This window comes from Pan troglodytes, chromosome 21 (genome assembly GCF_028858775.2).
Source record: "Pan troglodytes isolate AG18354 chromosome 21, NHGRI_mPanTro3-v2.0_pri, whole genome shotgun sequence".
NCBI classification, from domain to species: domain Eukaryota; kingdom Metazoa; phylum Chordata; class Mammalia; order Primates; family Hominidae; genus Pan; species Pan troglodytes.
In genome coordinates this window covers 51,010,488-51,026,778 of record NC_072419.2, presented here as the reverse complement: position 1 = coordinate 51,026,778, position 16,291 = coordinate 51,010,488, and the positions used below count along the sequence as shown (strand labels likewise).

At 49.9% G+C, this 16,291-nt stretch overlaps 1 protein-coding gene across 2 annotated transcripts in view; it reads left to right on the top strand.

Annotated features, from left to right (window-relative positions):
• The window catches only part of RIMS4 (regulating synaptic membrane exocytosis 4), a 58,926-nt gene that overhangs the window by 37,565 nt on the left and 5,070 nt on the right, over positions 1-16,291 (top strand). The window contains exons 2-5 of one of the 2 annotated variants that reach the window (XM_016937978.3): positions 1,559-1,697; positions 14,969-15,081; positions 15,382-15,483; positions 16,116-16,255. In XM_016937978.3, the coding sequence (XP_016793467.1) occupies positions 1,559-1,697; positions 14,969-15,081; positions 15,382-15,483; positions 16,116-16,255 (494 nt within the window). Of the gene's footprint in view, positions 1-1,555; positions 1,698-14,968; positions 15,082-15,381; positions 15,484-16,115; positions 16,256-16,291 lie in introns of both variants that reach the window. The other variant, XM_016937977.3, reaches the window with a different exon arrangement.

Below are 16,291 nucleotides of genomic sequence, written 5' to 3'. Positions count from 1 at the left end.
CATGTGTGTGTGTACACGTGTGTGTGATTCTTAGAGGCAGGGAGGAAGGAGAGACCATCCTGGAGCTGGGAGGAGGAGGGAGGCCAGGAGAAGGCCGGCGGGAGCTGTCCTGGCTTGCCCTGCTCCTGTACGCAGGCCCAGCTCTCTTGTCCTCTGGCAGGAGGAGGATGACTGGGTGTGATTGGGGCTGCTTGTCCCCAGTGGGTCAATCAGCAAGCATTGAAGGATCCTCTTGGGAATCAGCCCATGTCTGGACTTTGTGGGACCATGAAAAAGATCCCACTAATGATCTACCCCACCTCTAGCAAGCCTACAGTCCCTTGAATCACTAGGCCATGGAGCAGGGAGCAGACACCCTCCCGGGGCTGTGTCCTGGCTCCCCACCTTACTAGCTCTATGGGCGTGGACAAGTCCTGACCTCTCCGTGCCTCCTGTTTTGGGTACTGGATGGGGGTGAACAGCAGCATCCACCTTATGGTTGGTTGTGAGGATTAAGGCTGCTCTCAAGGCAGCCACAGTTATTAGTTGAGCTCTACAATGGTCTAGACCCTGTTCTTGGTGCTGAGGCTTCAAGAGTGAACAAAATTCCCTGTCCTCATGGAGTTTATGGTCTTCGCAGAGGAAGCTGGCCAAAACACCAATATTGTTTAACGCATTTGGGTGGTAAGTGTTAGGAGGAAAACCAAAGCAGGAGTCAGGGCAGAGAGGGGCAGGGGGTGGGAGAAGGCTGCTGTCTTGGAGGGGCCAGGAGAGGTCAAGAAAGATCTTGGATAAGATGATGTTTGACCACAGAATGGAAGGAGGAGTGGGCGGCTGATGGGGGCCATTTAGCCTCATAAGAGCCTGTTATTCTCCCACTTGACAGTTGTGCAAATAGAGGCACACAGAGGCTGAGTAATTTGCCTTAAGTCTCCCAGCCACTGAGATAGATATCCAGGATTTGAACCCATGCCATCTGGTTTCAGTGCGAGTAGTCCTCAATCAAGGGTGATTTTTGCTGCCTAGGGGCTATTTGGCAATGTCTGGAGATATTTTTTATTGCTGCAACTGGACTGCAGCGGGGTGGGGTGAGGGTTGCTATTAGTATCTAGTGGGCAAAGGCCAGGGATACTGTTAGACATTCTGTGATGCCCAGGGCAGCCCCTACTGCAAAGCAATATGCCATCCACACAGCCAGTCTGCTGAGGTCAAGAAACCCTGGTCAAAATCCATGCAAAGCACTTGACACAGTAGGACACATAGTAGGTGCTCAATAAATAGTAGCTGAAGAGGAGGAAGAGAAATGATTTGGAGAAGATTTCAGGGGAGAAATGAATTCAAGGGGGAGAAAAAGCACATGTAAATGAATCTATCGTTTAACAGAACTCATGCAATACTGTTTGTTGGTGGAGTGGTTACTGGTGAGGCCAGGAGTCTGAGGAGGTTGATGGGCTGAGGGTGGAGGCTGAAGCTGGACAGCCCCCAGCTGCTGAAACACTGCTAACCAGATGACTCTTCTCTCTGTCCCCCTCCCACCTGTGTCTCTCTCCCCATCTCTCTTGGCCGCTTTGCCCAGAAGGGGACAGCCGGAGGCTGAAGGGGGCCATCCAGAGGAGCACGGAGACGGGCCTGGCAGTGGAGATGCCCAGCCGGACGCTGCGCCAGGCCAGCCACGAGTCCATTGAGGACAGCATGAACAGCTATGGCTCAGAGGGCAAGTAAGTGTGGGGCCACCAGCCCTCCTGGCTCTTGCAGTCTTTTGTGGTGGGGCACGGGAGGGACTGAGCAACCCCTCTGGGAGCCCTAGGGCAGCTCCAGGCTGTGGAAGCGCCAGCTCAGGGCTCCAGGTTCATCCCCCATCTTCAGAAGGGAGGCAGTGTAACAGCAAAGCCCCGAGGGAGAGCGAGCCCCGCTGCTTGGATTCGAATCCTGGCTCCACCCCTTTCCTGCTGTGTGACCTTGGGCAAGGTCTCTAAGCCACACTTTCCTCATCTGTAAAATGGGATTAACAGCATCAGCTTCATAGGGGTGTTATGAGGATTAGACGTTTACAATCCATATAATGCAGGGGTGATATTTATACACAGCATAAAGCAGTATTTGGCACTAAGTGCTGTATATTAGTGCTGCTTAAGAAATAAAGGAGGGGTAGAAAGGGGTTTTATTATCATCATTATTTCCTCTTTACTTTTTTAGTTTCCTAAATCCCATTGGTTTTGAAAAATGTATACTACTGCTTTATAAAGGCATTTCTTGAGCATCAGCTCACTAGACAGTAGTGTGGCCGGCTCCTTGCCAGCGTTTCCCTCTGTGGGCTCCGCGTCAGAATCACGGGAACACGTTACCAGTGCAGCTTGCAGGACCCCACATCCAGGCTGCTGAATTAGTCTCTGGGAGTGTGGCCTGAGAACTCCACTGTTAAAAAGCTTTTACCCTAGAGCAACTCACCTAGACTGGGGGTTTCTCATTTTCACAGACCCCTTTAAGAATTTCAGGAAAGCATTGGGCCCAGTTTCCCCCAATACACACAGCCCTCAGTGCATGTACACCCTCATTCTCCCACACACAGTCCTGCGAACATGCTTTTCTCATAACTATAGGGGTTATCAGAGTCCCCTAAAACCATCCATGGATCCCTAGATCAAAGAAACTTTGATCCAAAGCAACTTCCTTATCATACAGATGACCAGGGCACTCAGAGAGGTTAAAGAGCTCACTCTGCATCATGAAGCGTGTTACCAGGTCTGGAACCCAGGAGTCTTGACTCCCAGCCAGGGGTTATTTCCCAGCACTGCATTGCTTCATGGTCCTAGCTATCGTCTAAAGTCAGGGAAGTGGGGTGGGATATCATGATTCTTGTGCACATGGGAAGACTGAGGCTTAGAAAAGTTAAATTCCACAACTGTCCAGAAAAGTAGCCACTAGAAGCATGTGGCTAATTAAATAAGATGAAACTTTCTGTTCTTCTGTTGCACTAGCCATATTTCAAGTGCTCGCTAGCAACTTGTGGCTAGCGACAACCATATTGGGTGGTGCAGAAAATAGAACATTTCCATCATCATAGAAAATTCGTTTGAACAGTACTGGCTAAGTGACTTGTGCAAGGACAGACACACAGCCACTGAGAGGTGGGGCTGGGGCTTGGCCTCCACTTTTGCTTCCCTTCATTCTGGCCCTGCCCCTCAGCTGGGGGCTTCTGCTGGCTAAAAGCCTTCCCCACCCCCAGCCCCTCCTAAACTGGGCATCTTCAGCCTCGTGAATGGCCTTGCCTTAGCAGATGCTGCTGTTCCACCCACCTCCTAGCGAGACTTTCCCGTGGGCGAGAACAGGAGGAGGACAGCGGAAGGGAGAGGAGGAGGAGGAGGAGGAAGGGAGCCAGTGTTTTCTTTAACCTGAGAAACATGGCAAGGCAGCAGAACTTGGAGGAAGATATTCTCAGCATCTGGGGAGCAGTGGGGCCCTGCTGACAGGTGTGAGTCTCAGGGAGTCAGGAAGCTCAGGTCCTAATCCTGGCTCTGCCACTCATGCCCCTGGGTGGGCTTGAGCACATCAGTGGGCCTCTCTCATGTTTGAGGCCAGTAAACATCTGTCAGCCTCACAGGCAGGTCTGGAGGACTAGATTGTGGGAAGGGCAACGTGCTTCAGTGAGCAGCAGCAGAGAAGTCAAACCTGCATTTCCGTTTTATAGAAGAGGAGATGAAGGCTCAGAAAGGCCACATGACCAAGGGGAGCATTATCAGAGTGTGTTATGAGGAAGAAACGAGGTGATGCCTGCAGGTGATAGGTGTTTGGAACATGGCTCTTGTTACTGTTTGCTGTAATGGGTTTTAAGGGACCAGAGAGTCTAATTACAGACAGGTTCAAAGCCAGGACTCAAAAACGAGACTGCCCTGGTATGTGGTTCATTTCAGCTTCTTAGTAGCTGTGTGGCTTTGAGGAAGTTACTTCACCTCTCTGAGCCCAGTTTCTTCATCTATAGAAAGGGGACAGTAACAGTGCAGACACTTACAGAGTTGTGAGGGTTCAATATGTTAATACATGTAAAAGAACTTAGCACAGTGACCAGCTCTGTAATTGTTAGCTATTATTGTTTGTTGTTCATTAAGCCACTGTTTGTTGGCTATTTTGCTGTTTTGGTCAGTTGCATTCTAACGGATATAGTGAGCCACCCCAAATACAGTTGTGTCTATAAAGTGCTTAGCACAGAGTAAGCACTGAGTAAGTGTTGGCTGTGAGGATTACGATTACTAAAAGGCTTGAGGTGGGTGTTCTGAGCCCAACTGAGGAGGTATCAGGTGGGTTGGAGGGTGACGGGTCCAGCAGCAGGGGACAGTCTTGGCCTCCTGAAAAGAGCTGAGTGTTGATGGATCCCAGCCAGGTGAGGCGCTGCCACCTGCCCAACACCTGGGCAAGGTAGGGACACAGAAGGAATGGGTGGGGACATTGAGCTGTGGTCAGACTCCTTGTTCTGCAGGCATTTTGGGCACTGGTTTGGCCCAAATGCCGGGCTCTGAAACAGGAAGGGACTGTTCTCCCTTCTCCCCACCCCTTGGGCTTCTGCCAGCCCAGCTGAGGCTTACAGGGAGCCAGCCCCACTTGAGCACCCCCGCAAGCCTGCAGCCCCTGGCACCGCTGGGTCTGTCTGACTGCGCTGGATCACCAGGTGTATGTATTCCTGCAGGTAGGCACAGGATTTTCATTTCAGCAGATGTGATTGAGCACTTAGAATGTGCCAGGCAGTTGGGTCAGGCACCTCAGATACCTTGTCCTCCATGAGCTTCCACTCTTGGGCACTGACTAAGCAACTAGCAGTGGGGGGAGAGCTGCAAAGGACAGGTATAGAAAACTTGGGAAATGTTGTGTTCCCAGCAAGGTGTCAGGGATGGGGAAGGGGTGCCTGTGGGTTGGGTCGCCCTGTCAGTGAGGATGCCTTGAGTCCCGGGTTATGTAATACCAATGGACAATGGCTTCAGCCCTTGCTATTCAAAGTGTGATCCACAGCCCAGAAACACTGGCATGGGAGCTTGTTAAATATGCAGAATCTCAGCCTCTACCCCAGACCCACTGAATCAGAATCTGTATTTTAATGAGACCCCCAGCTGGTTTGTATGCACATTAAGGTAGAGAAGCCCCGGCTTAATGGTAATAATGGCCGTGGCTAACTCTTGCAGAGAACACTTACTATGTGCAGACACTGTGCTGTGCTTTTACTTATATTGACTCATTTAATTGTCACAACAACCTGACAATGGGACTGTTAATATTCCCATTTTACAGATGAGGAAATGGAAGCTCAGAGAGGGTAAATAAGTTGCCCCACGTCACACAGCCAGTCAGTGGCTGAGCTGGGATTCAAATCCGGGCATTGGGTATCTGCCCTTAATGTTTACACTCTTTTTCTCTTTAATGGTGCATTTATCAAGTTTTTTGGAAGTAGAGGCTTCCAGGATGGTTTGGTAGTTCAAGGATGCCATCAAGGACCCAGAGCCCCTCTCTCTCTTTCCACACCATGGGCCTCATGCTGGGCCAGTTGTGGTTGATCCCCTGGGGCTGGGGAAGGGCTTTCTTTCCTTGAGCCTGTTTCTGCCTGATCAGAAATTGGAGCTCTGTGGGTTAAGGATGCAGAGTCAACCAGCCATGCCACCAGGCCAGGCCCATCTCACCCAGGAAAAGGGCAGGAGCTGGAGCTCAAGCCCTCTGAGATGGGGCCGTGAGAACAGAACCTTCCAGACATACCATACTCCCCACCTGCCCTAATCCTGAGATACTCCCTATTGACGTGTGTTCTAGTTTGGGTTTTCCCAGAACCAGACCTGAGACATGGGTTCAAGTGCAAGTGATTCACCTGGGAGGTGATTCTAGAAAATAATAGCAGAAGAGCATGTGGGAAAGAGGTGATGCACCCAATAAAGCATGCTTTAAGAAGCCAGCTTTCCTGGTGGGCAACCAGAGCCAATCCTGATGGGGAACTCTCGGAACCCATGTGAAACATGCACCTGGGAGTTATCTCCTCAGGAAGTGAGGGAGCTGAGGTATTTATATTCCAGCTCTTAACCAGTTACTGAGCAGTGGCTGCTCCCTGTTAACTCTGGCTCTTCCTGTGGTAACATAGGCTCTTGAGGCTAGAGAAGCTCTTCAGGGGCCAGAGAAGCCTGGGCAAAGGCATGCAGACTCTGGCGGTTAGAAGTCAGCAAGCACTGACATAATAAGGGGTGGGGGGATGGCCCAGCAGAGCCTGCTACACTGCCTGGGTGCACAGGGCTACCATCTCCCCAGCTGCCCTCTCCAATCCATAATCCATTCCCAATCCATAATCATGCTGTGCCATTTTATTCTTAATGATCTCTTGAATCCATCCATTCCTCCCCATTTCCATCTCCTGGTCAAGGCCATACATCGCTCTTGCCTGGACACCTACAGGTCTCCTTTTTGGTTGAACACCACAGTTTGCCACCCAGCACTTATTCTTCTGACTTTTCCCAGCCTCTCCCAGTCCCCATCCATGTGGGGACTCCACCACCCTGAACCTTTACCCTTCACTTTTCTCACCTCCAGGTCTTTGCATCCATTGCACCCTCTACCTGGCACTTCCTTCTCTACCCCTGCTCCCCCTTCACCCTCTGACTCATTCCTTCTCCAGACCTCAGCTGAGAACTGGCACAAAGGCTGTATCTCATGTGCCAACACCGGTAATTGATAGTGGTTCCCTGGAGTGCTGTGTTGAGAAGGATTCTGGAGCCAAGTCCAGGCTTGGCAGGAGAGCTGAGGTTGATTAGCAATGTCTGTCCTGGGCGTGGGCAGAAGTGGAATGGAACGGGTAGGGCCTACCGTTCCTCTGGCTGTATCAGCAGCTCTCACAGTCCCCTGTCCCTCCCCCACCACAGTGCCCTCCACTCTCTATCTTGTCACATGTGTGTCTGTCTGTCCCACTAGACACTGAGTTCAATGCCTGTCTAGCTGGCCCACAGTTGGTGCTCTGCACATTCTGATGAATAATGGGTGGGTGTGTGTGAGCAGAAGCATGCATACATTTCACTCCTTCCCGCCCCTTCAGCACACAGAATCCAGGGCCTTGGCATCCTCTCTGTTGACCCAGAAGCGCTCCAGGCTGGCTCCCAGCACCCACCTGCTTCTTCCCTCTGTTCTTTGTTGTCCCGAGATGTCTGGGTCATCAGCATCCAGGTCTCTGAGTGTCTGGGTCACTGTGTCCACAGCCCAGGGAAGCAGAGTGTAAGGCAGTGGCAGGGCCACTGAACCCGGGCTCAGGGTCACGGTTCTACCAAGGCTGTTTCCTAATCACCAAAGGCTCAAGAGCCTGGGTGGGTGGTCAGAACCCCCTTTTCTTCCCCACCTCTACTATTTAGCAGCATTCCCGTGCCGAAAGGACAAAGCAGAGCTGGATGCATCTGTGGCTAGGAGACAGGGATTTGTTTTGTTTTGTTTTGTTTTATAAGCACTAGTATTTCTTGAGCATTTGAGTATGCCAGACTCTGTTCTAAGGCGTTTATCTCATTTAATACTTACAACAGCACTGGGATTATCCTATTGTTCTTTATTCCTGTTTTCCTGGGAAGCAAACCAAGGCTCTGAGAAGTGAAGAATGTGCCTCCACGACTAGTGAGTGGTGGAGTCAGGATTCAGTTCCAGGCCTGCCTGACCCCGTAGCTTTGACCTGCAAATCCCTGTGCTCTGCTCTGGGCAAGGCTGAGGTCCCCTCAGGGCAAATAGAGACAGTATAACGCAGTGCTTAGGAGGGTGAATCCTGGAGCCAGACTCTCCAGGTTCAAGTCCTAGGTCTGCCACTCCTAGCAGAGTGATTTTGGTTCAATTACTTAACAATTCTGTGCCTCAGTTTCCCATTTTATAAAATGGGTATTAATTACAAATACCTAGCTTTTATAGAGTTGTTAAGAGGATTAAATGGATCAACATTGATAAATAGTACTATCAGTGCTTGGCTCAAGATGAGTTTTTGACAAATAAAAAAATAAATCCTTGGCTTTGCACCCATGAGCCACACACAGTCTCATAGAGGTGGTCAGGCTTGGAAATACCTTGAATGGTTGAGAAGCCGGGGTCAGGATTGTATGATATGGTATATCCTGGCACAGGGCAATTCTGCTACGGTGCTTGTTTTGAAAACGGGAATTTGTTCCAACATGATTCAAGTATTAGGGAACAATTTGAGCATAACATAAATTTTGCATTTGTTCAGGTGCAATTTCATCCACGAGGAGCACTGGGTGAATGAAGAAAACTGCACCCACATAAGAATACACAAAACACATGTGCCTCAGACATCCACGGCACCCTCAGTTTACTATTATAAGCCACACCCGTCCACACCTGGTGGTACAACTTTCCATTGACTTCAGTTTTTCCCTCACAATCACTCACAGGCTGCACCTCTTCCGACATCCACTTCCACAAGCAAACTGCAGGTCATTTTCAAGGTCAAATGCCATTTTTATTGTAGTATTTATGCATTTCTAAAGCATTTAACATATTTAAAACCATGCTTTCATTTTTACTGCATTCTTGCCTTTTTCTTTTTTTTGATGTGACACTGACCCCATTTTCCCATAAGCTCTGTGATTTTTATAGCAAGATTTTGCGTTGCACAGTAATTTTTAGAAATGTATATTTCATGTTACAGCAGAATTGACTGTATTGTAGGCTTGGTGAGTTTGTGGGAGGATGGATGGATGGATGAATGGATGGACGGATGGATGGATAAATGGATGGATGGGTGGATGGATAAATGGATGGATGGATGGATGGGTGGATGGATGGATGGATAAATGGACGGATGGATAAATGGATGGATGGATGGATGGATGGATAAATGGATGGACGGATGGATGGATGGGTGGATGGATGGATGGATGGATGGATAAATGGATGGATGGATGGATGGATGGGTGGATGGATGGATGGATGGATAAATGGATGGATGGATGGATGGATGGATGGATAAATGGATGGATAAATGGATGGATGGATAAATGGATGGATGGATGGATGGATGGATAAATGGATGGACGGATGGATGGGTGGATGGATGGATGGATGGATAAATGGATGGATGGATGGATAAATGGATGGATGGATGGATAAATGGATGGATGGATAAATGGATGGATGGATAAATGGATGGATGGATGAAGTGATAGGTGGATGGATGGATGGATAAATTGATGGATGGATGGATGGATGGATGGATGGATGGATGGATGAGCATGTAGTGAATGGATGGACAGGGAACCCATAAACGCCTAAACCTTTGAGAATCACATAACCTATAATCACCACAAGGGCTGTGCAACCTTTTAATTTCTGATGCTGTTGAGACGAGTGATCCATCTGGAAAAGAGAATGGAGTCAAACCCCTGCGTGAGCCAGTTACTTCTTTCACCATCAAGAACACAGAAAATCCAGGGGCCAAACCAAGCTCAGAGGTTAATAATAAAAGACCAATGGGTTTCAGCTCCACAAACAAAAGTAATAGGATTTGAAATGCAGGGAATCTCATTTCACCATTAACACAAAATAAAAGGCCAGCAGAACATGGGTTGTAATCCTGTTACAGGGCTTTGCGCCTGTCCAAGTGGCACACGTCCCTGGAAGGGACCTGCTGCTGCAGTACTCCCCAGAATGGCTTGGGCTTATTCTCAGGCATCCAGATGCTGTACTTACTAACAGGTCTAGAATCTGAAATGCCATGAAAATGCCAAGAATGTGGCAAGGAGGCTCTCCCAGGCCAGGCAGCAGGCCCAGCAGGCCATGGTATCTCACCCTTTGATTCACTCAGCAGGTCGTCTGTGCTAAGCACCTTACCTACACTAGCTCTCTGACTCTTCCCCAACAACTCAGCAAGGTAATTACTATTTATTCCCATTTTCTACATGAGGAAACTGCAGCTCAGAGAGGTTAAGACACTTGCCACAGGTTGTACAGTACTGGCATCCAGGGTCTGCGTTATGCCAAATCCAGTCTTCACTCCATCCTTTATTTTCCCAGTGTAAGTCCTGCTGTAGGGTTTGGCAGTGAACATCTATTGAGCTCCTGTTGCATACAAGGACTTGTCAAAGTTGTAGCACATATGCAGCACTTAATGCAATAAGCTCTTTTATACCCCTGTGCTCATGGATGCCGTAAGCAGAAATTTTGAAAAACATTTGAAACTGAGACAGCACAGGCACTGGCCAACAAAAAGGCCAGACACTGTCCATGAGGCAGTGTGATTTCATTTGCAGATAAGAACACTGAAATGCAGAGACAATAACAACTTGTCAGAGGTCACACAGCAAGCAGTTGGCTAGTGAGGTGTAGAGGCAGATTTGATTTTGCGGCCTCTGCCTTCTTGTGTACTCCAGGGAAGACCCGCAGTTGGATTTCTGGCCTAGTAGGGCCCAGCCACCACTTTATTCCTCCTTCCTCCAGCCCCCAGGAGGACGTGATAACCTATTCAGGGTTTCTGGGGCGTCAGCCGGGTTCCTTGGCAGCTAGCAAGGCTCCCTGGGATAGGAAATCAGGCAGCCGCCCAGATATTATAAACAATTACCGCTAATTACCAGGCCTGCCAGTTCCCCATTGTCTGCTCACAATCCCACCAGGAACTGAGAAGCAGACAATGATGACGTTGGAGGAAACTTTCAATTTCAGGCTGCAGAGGGCCTCCCTCTGCCTGGGAGGCTGCGCTCCTTCCATGCCTGGAATCCGTGAGACCCCCACCATTTCTCAGGCTTTTGGAGCCCAGACACTCCTTACAAAATGGAGGCTGGCCCCCTAGATGGCTGGGAGGGTAGGGTGGAAAAGAGACCCAGGGGCATGGAGGAAAGGCCACGTCACCAGTGTGAAAGAGGTCAGGGGTCCCCAACCCCAGGGGCCTCCCCCAGGGGTACTGGTCCCTGGCCTCTTAGGAACCAGGCTGCAGAGCAGGTGAGCGGTGGGTGAGCGAGCGTTACCGCCTGAGCTGTGCCTCCTGTCAGATCAGTGATGACATTAGATTCTCATAGGAGCATGAACCCTGCTGTGAACTGTGCATGAGAGGGATCTAGGTTGCAAGCTCCTTGTGAGAATCTAACTAATGCCTGATGATCTGAGGTGGAGCAGTTTCATCCCAAAACCATCCCCCACTCCCTGCCCCAGACCATGGAAAAATTGTCTTCCACAAAACTGGTCCCTGGTGCTAAAAAGGTTAGGGACCCCTGGTCTAGACCATAGCCTCTGCTGTTAATTAAGGGTCTTTGGTTTTGCAAGAATAGTGGGTACACCTTTCAGTCCCCAGACACTTACGTGACTTTATTTTTTCATACTTTCTGTCTATAAAAAAACCATTGTTGCATAATTGTTAAGATAATAGACTTGGAAGCCTCACTCTCTGGGTTCAGATACCACTCAGCTTCTGTCTTGGTTTGGCTTCTTCCAGAGCAGACCCTGATTCAAAGATTCAAGTGGAAACTGGTTATTTGGCAGGCCATCCCAGGAAACCCGAGTGTGGGAGCTGCAAGGAATGAGATGGGAAGGGAGGGGAGCTAATAACGGATGCGTCATCAAGCCTGCTACCACTAAGGGCAGCTGGAGCTCAGGCCCACTGGGGAGCCTTGGGAGGCTGGGTGAACATTCACCTGCATTATCCCCCCTGCAGACTCCCAGTTTGTCACTGGGTGGGGGCTGCTTCTGAGGCATGAACCCTCAGGTGCTTCCAGCCTGCCCTGTGCCACAGGCTGAATTTGCTTCCCCAGCAAAATTCAGAATTCTCACAGCCAGAAAATAAGCCCTCAGACCTAGTGGCAGGTGTGAGAGCAGGTAGCCTCGGAGTATAGAGGTGAGTGCTGAGGGATAGGGTGGGGCCATGCAGTACCTGTGTCATTTGGGTAGGTTTCTTAACTCTCCAGCTCATCTATAAAATGGGCCCAGTAATAGTATTGACCTCATGGGGTTGTTGTGAGGCTGAAATGAATTAATAAGTATAGAGCACTTTGACATTTGTGGCATTTAGTGAGCACTGGGAGTTCGCTGTTGCTAATCTCTGTATCAAGTCCCGCTGTGTCCTCTGTTTGCTGGAAACTTAGGCCCACTTGGTTCAGGATTTTCCCAAATGTTATGCCTGTGTCCTGGGGAAGTTTATGTGGAGAGAATCTGTGTAAATTTCTAGAACAGGCCCAGGGTAACTATCAAAGTATTGAATAAGAAGCACAAGTCACAGCTACTGATCACACTATTTTGTATTGCCGCCCACATCCCCCCCTGCCCACATTAATTCTCTACTTATTTATTCCTAAGATTTATCATTTACCACCTTCTAACATACTGTAATGTTTATGATATTAATTGTGTGTAATATGTCACTAGAATCTAAGCACCTGAAGGGCAGAAATCACTGTTCACTAACATATTCCAAGTGTCCAGAATAGTGCCTGGACACAATAGAGTGCATAGTATGTGCTCAGTAAACATTTGTTGGTTGAATGAATGGATCAAATGGACGCCGGCCATAACACCTGGTGTACCAGCTGAATGTCAGTGAGGGCTCGTGTCCAGTAGCATTGGCTGCTATTATTGTGGTGCTCAGACACTGGGGACAGAGTGTGTGGTCCGCAATCATCATCCATCATCCTGGTGTCTCCTGGAACGTGATCTTACTGTCTGCTCCTTGGTCATTGTTTCCCATTGGTCTCAGCTACTTCTCTTTGCCCAGACCACCAGGCCTCTATGGATCTGCCCTTCTCTCCAGTGCACCTGGATCATATGTTCCTCTCTAGGGTACGGAGGGATGTACAGAGAGCCTCAGAGATCTCCCAGGGGGTTACTTGACAAGAAGCCCAAACAGCCATTTCTGTAAAGTGTTCTGCCCTTTTCTTAGCTCCACCCAATAAGAAGAGTAGGTGCAAGTCTCCTCTGCTTTCAGATCCCCCCAGCCTATCTGGAGTTTTCTGTCATCCCCCAGCACTCACCAGCTGCAGACTACAGACCGTCCTCAAGGATCCTGCAGCATCTCAGCTCTGTTCCCTCCTTGCCTGACTTCCTCTGCTCTCCCAGGCTGAGGGTTTGTCTGTTTCGGGGCAGGATAGCCTAGTTTTGTACCTATTCTTTCAAGTCTGTTTCTTGGATTTGGAAGTGAAAAGTCAAGAGCCCAAGTCTCTTGCTCTCTACCTCCTGCTGGGTCATTCCTTCTCTGAGGCAGCCGACATAGGACACCCTGGCTACTGTCTGAATGGAGAAAGCAGGCCAGGGGTAGTAGGAAATCAGGAAAAGGGAAAGCACTCAGGCTGAATATTCTGCCATTAACTCTGCAGATAACTTAAGTAAAAACAGAACACTGGGAGACCTCAAATGGTTCAGGGAAGAATCGGGCAGCCAAGACTGGGTAGCTAGTAGAGTTTATGGGTTTTGCCTGAGGGCAGGCCATTTATATGGCTCAGTTCTTGTGACTTTTAGTCTCCAGGATTCTCTTTTTTATTTCCCAGAGAGAGGTTTTGATTGGCCTGGCTTGGGTTAAGCCTCTAACTCTGTATGCCTCATCTCTGGCCAGGGAATAGGGTCACCCTTTTGCTGGGCAAATGTGTTTCTTATTTAAAAGATGGTGATAAAGATCAAAAGCCAACCTCTTGGGCTAGGCGTGGTGGCTCACCCCTGTAATCCCAGCACTTTGGGAGGTCGAGGTGGGTGGATCACGTGAGGCCAGTGGTTGGAGACCAGCCTGGCCAATGTGATGAAACTCTGTCTCTACTAAAAAACACAAAAATTGGCCGGGCGTGGTGGTACACGTCTGTATTCCCAGCTACTTGGGAGGCTGAGGCATGAGAATTGCTTAAACGCTTAAACCCAGGAGTTCGAAGCTGCAATGAGCCAAGACTGTGCCACTGCACTCCAGACTGGGCAACAGAGGGAAACTCTGTCTCAAAAAAAAACAAAAACCAGAACAACAACAACAAAAACTTCCTGTGGTTGTGGTGAAGATCAGATGAGAAAATGGGTTGCAAGTGCTTTGGTGCTCAGGATAACAGGGGCACATCAGGCATGGTACTTAGTGCCTCATCGCACTTAATACAACAGACTTAGGAGATGGGAACATTATTATTCCCATTTCACAGATGGGAAAGAGATACTTAGAGAAGTGAAGGGAGTGGGGAGAACTGACTAAAGCTGTCTTAGGCAAAATAATAAAATTATCTTTGTTGTTGCTGTTGATATTGACTTAACGTAACCAAAAGATGAAGTAGCTTGCTTCAGGCAGAGCTTGATCCAGGAGCTCACACAATGCTATCATTTTGATGGTTTCATTCTCGGGATCCAGATGGTAGCTACATAGCACCAGAAGCTCCAGTCCTGCATCTCAGGCTCAAGTCTGGTGGGAAAGAGAGCGTCTCAGTCCCCATAGTTCAAACAAAGCTTCCAGGCCTGATTCTTGTTGGCTGAACTGGGCTACATGCCTGTCTCTGAGCTGATCACTGGCCGAGGGGAAGGGATGCCCTGATTGGCCAGGCTGAGCTGGAGGCCCAGTCTCAGGAGCTGTTCCCTCCACCCCACTGTGATCATGTGCCATGGGGAGGGGGTTCCGTAAAGAAAATTTGAGATCTTGTTACCAGAGGAAGGGGAAGTGGATATTAGGTAGCCAAGCAGTCGCAAGAAATGCACCCCTCAGAGTCTAGAGCCGTTTGCAGTGCAGCTCACACTTTCACGTGCAAGGGCATCATCTGGGGCTCGCATTAAAATTCAGATTCTGATTCAGCAGCTGGGGGTGGAGTGGGCTGCAGTTCTATGTATCTAATTAGTTCCCAGGTGATGCTGATGCTGCTGGTCTCTGAACCACACTTTGAGTATCAAGGCACTAAACCACATGAGCCAGATACTGGGTAAACCTTATCTCCATCCCAAGAGGGAAGTTTCAGCATATCCATTGCATGGAGGTTGACTGCTTGAGTCCAGAGTTGTTGGTAAACCACTGGGAATGTGTGCTTTGTCTCACCTTTTCCTCTTGCAGCCTTAACTATGGAGGAGTTTGCCTGGCGTCGGACGCCCAGTTCAGTGACTTCCTGGGAAGCATGGGGCCGGCACAGTTTGTGGGCCGCCAGACCCTGGCCACCACACCCATGGGTGAGTGCCCCAAGGCTGGTTTCAAATGGACTAGGGGAAGTGGGTGTCACACCAGAAGCTCAGCGTCTCTCCCTCCTTCCCCTTTGCCTGTTGATCCATCCTCTGCGCATGCTGCCTAGAGCCCAGGGCACACTCTCAAGCCCTCAGCAGAGCCTAGGCACTTGGTGGGAGTTGGTTCTGGTCTTATTCTGGGCTGGGAGCAGGGGAAGGGGGTTTCAGCCCTAAGTAAAGGAGAAGAGCTGAGTCCCAGCTTGAGCTTCTGAACCATTTCCCAGTCTCATCTCTTGGTGCCTCTTCCAGGGGATGTGGAGATCGGTCTGCAGGAGCGGAACGGTCAGCTGGAGGTGGACATTATCCAGGCTCGGGGACTGACAGCCAAGCCAGGCTCCAAGACACTGCCAGGTCTGGGGCCTACCTTCCCCTGCAAGGTGGGGGTGGAGGTCAGGGAGGATATCCTGATGGGTACTGAGGGCCTTGAAGAGAGAAAATTGGGCCCAACTGTGGGGACCCCCTGTCCCAACTCTGATGTCTTATGTGGAACTGGTAGTTTAGGGTTTGTTTGAAGAGCCAGTTGAGATTGTCTGTTGACCTTGTTCCTCTCCTCCACTGGACTGAGCTCCTGGAAGGCAGGGACCATCTTTCCAGCTTATCATTATACCCCAGTGCCTAGCAGGGTTCTTGGCATGCAGTAGGTGCTCAGGCTTGGTGAGTGAGGGGGTCAGCAGATAGATGCATAAGCCAGGGAGGGGGTGGGCACATTATGGACTGAGAGAGGAAACAGGTGAGCACAGAGTGAGCAAAGGAAGGGTGGAGACAGTGAGGACCACCAGAGGAGGTGGGGCAGGCTGCACCCAAGCCCAGCTGTACCTGCTGCCCCCAAATGCCCACCCCCCATGTGTCCTGGTACGTCCTCCCCAGACCCCATGGGGGCACACCTATCTCCAGCAGAGGGTGGGCAGCCTCCCTCTGTTGCACCCTTTGCCCACCATTTGAGGGCCAAACTAGAACTCACCCCTGCTGGCCTCTATCCCCAGCGGCCTACATCAAGGCCTACCTGCTAGAGAATGGCATCTGCATTGCCAAGAAGAAGACCAAAGTCGCTCGCAAGTCGCTGGACCCACTGTATAACCAGGTGCTGCTGTTTCCTGAGAGTCCCCAGGGCAAAGTCCTCCAGGTGAGGGGCATTGACGCGCTCACGTGTGTGTGTGTG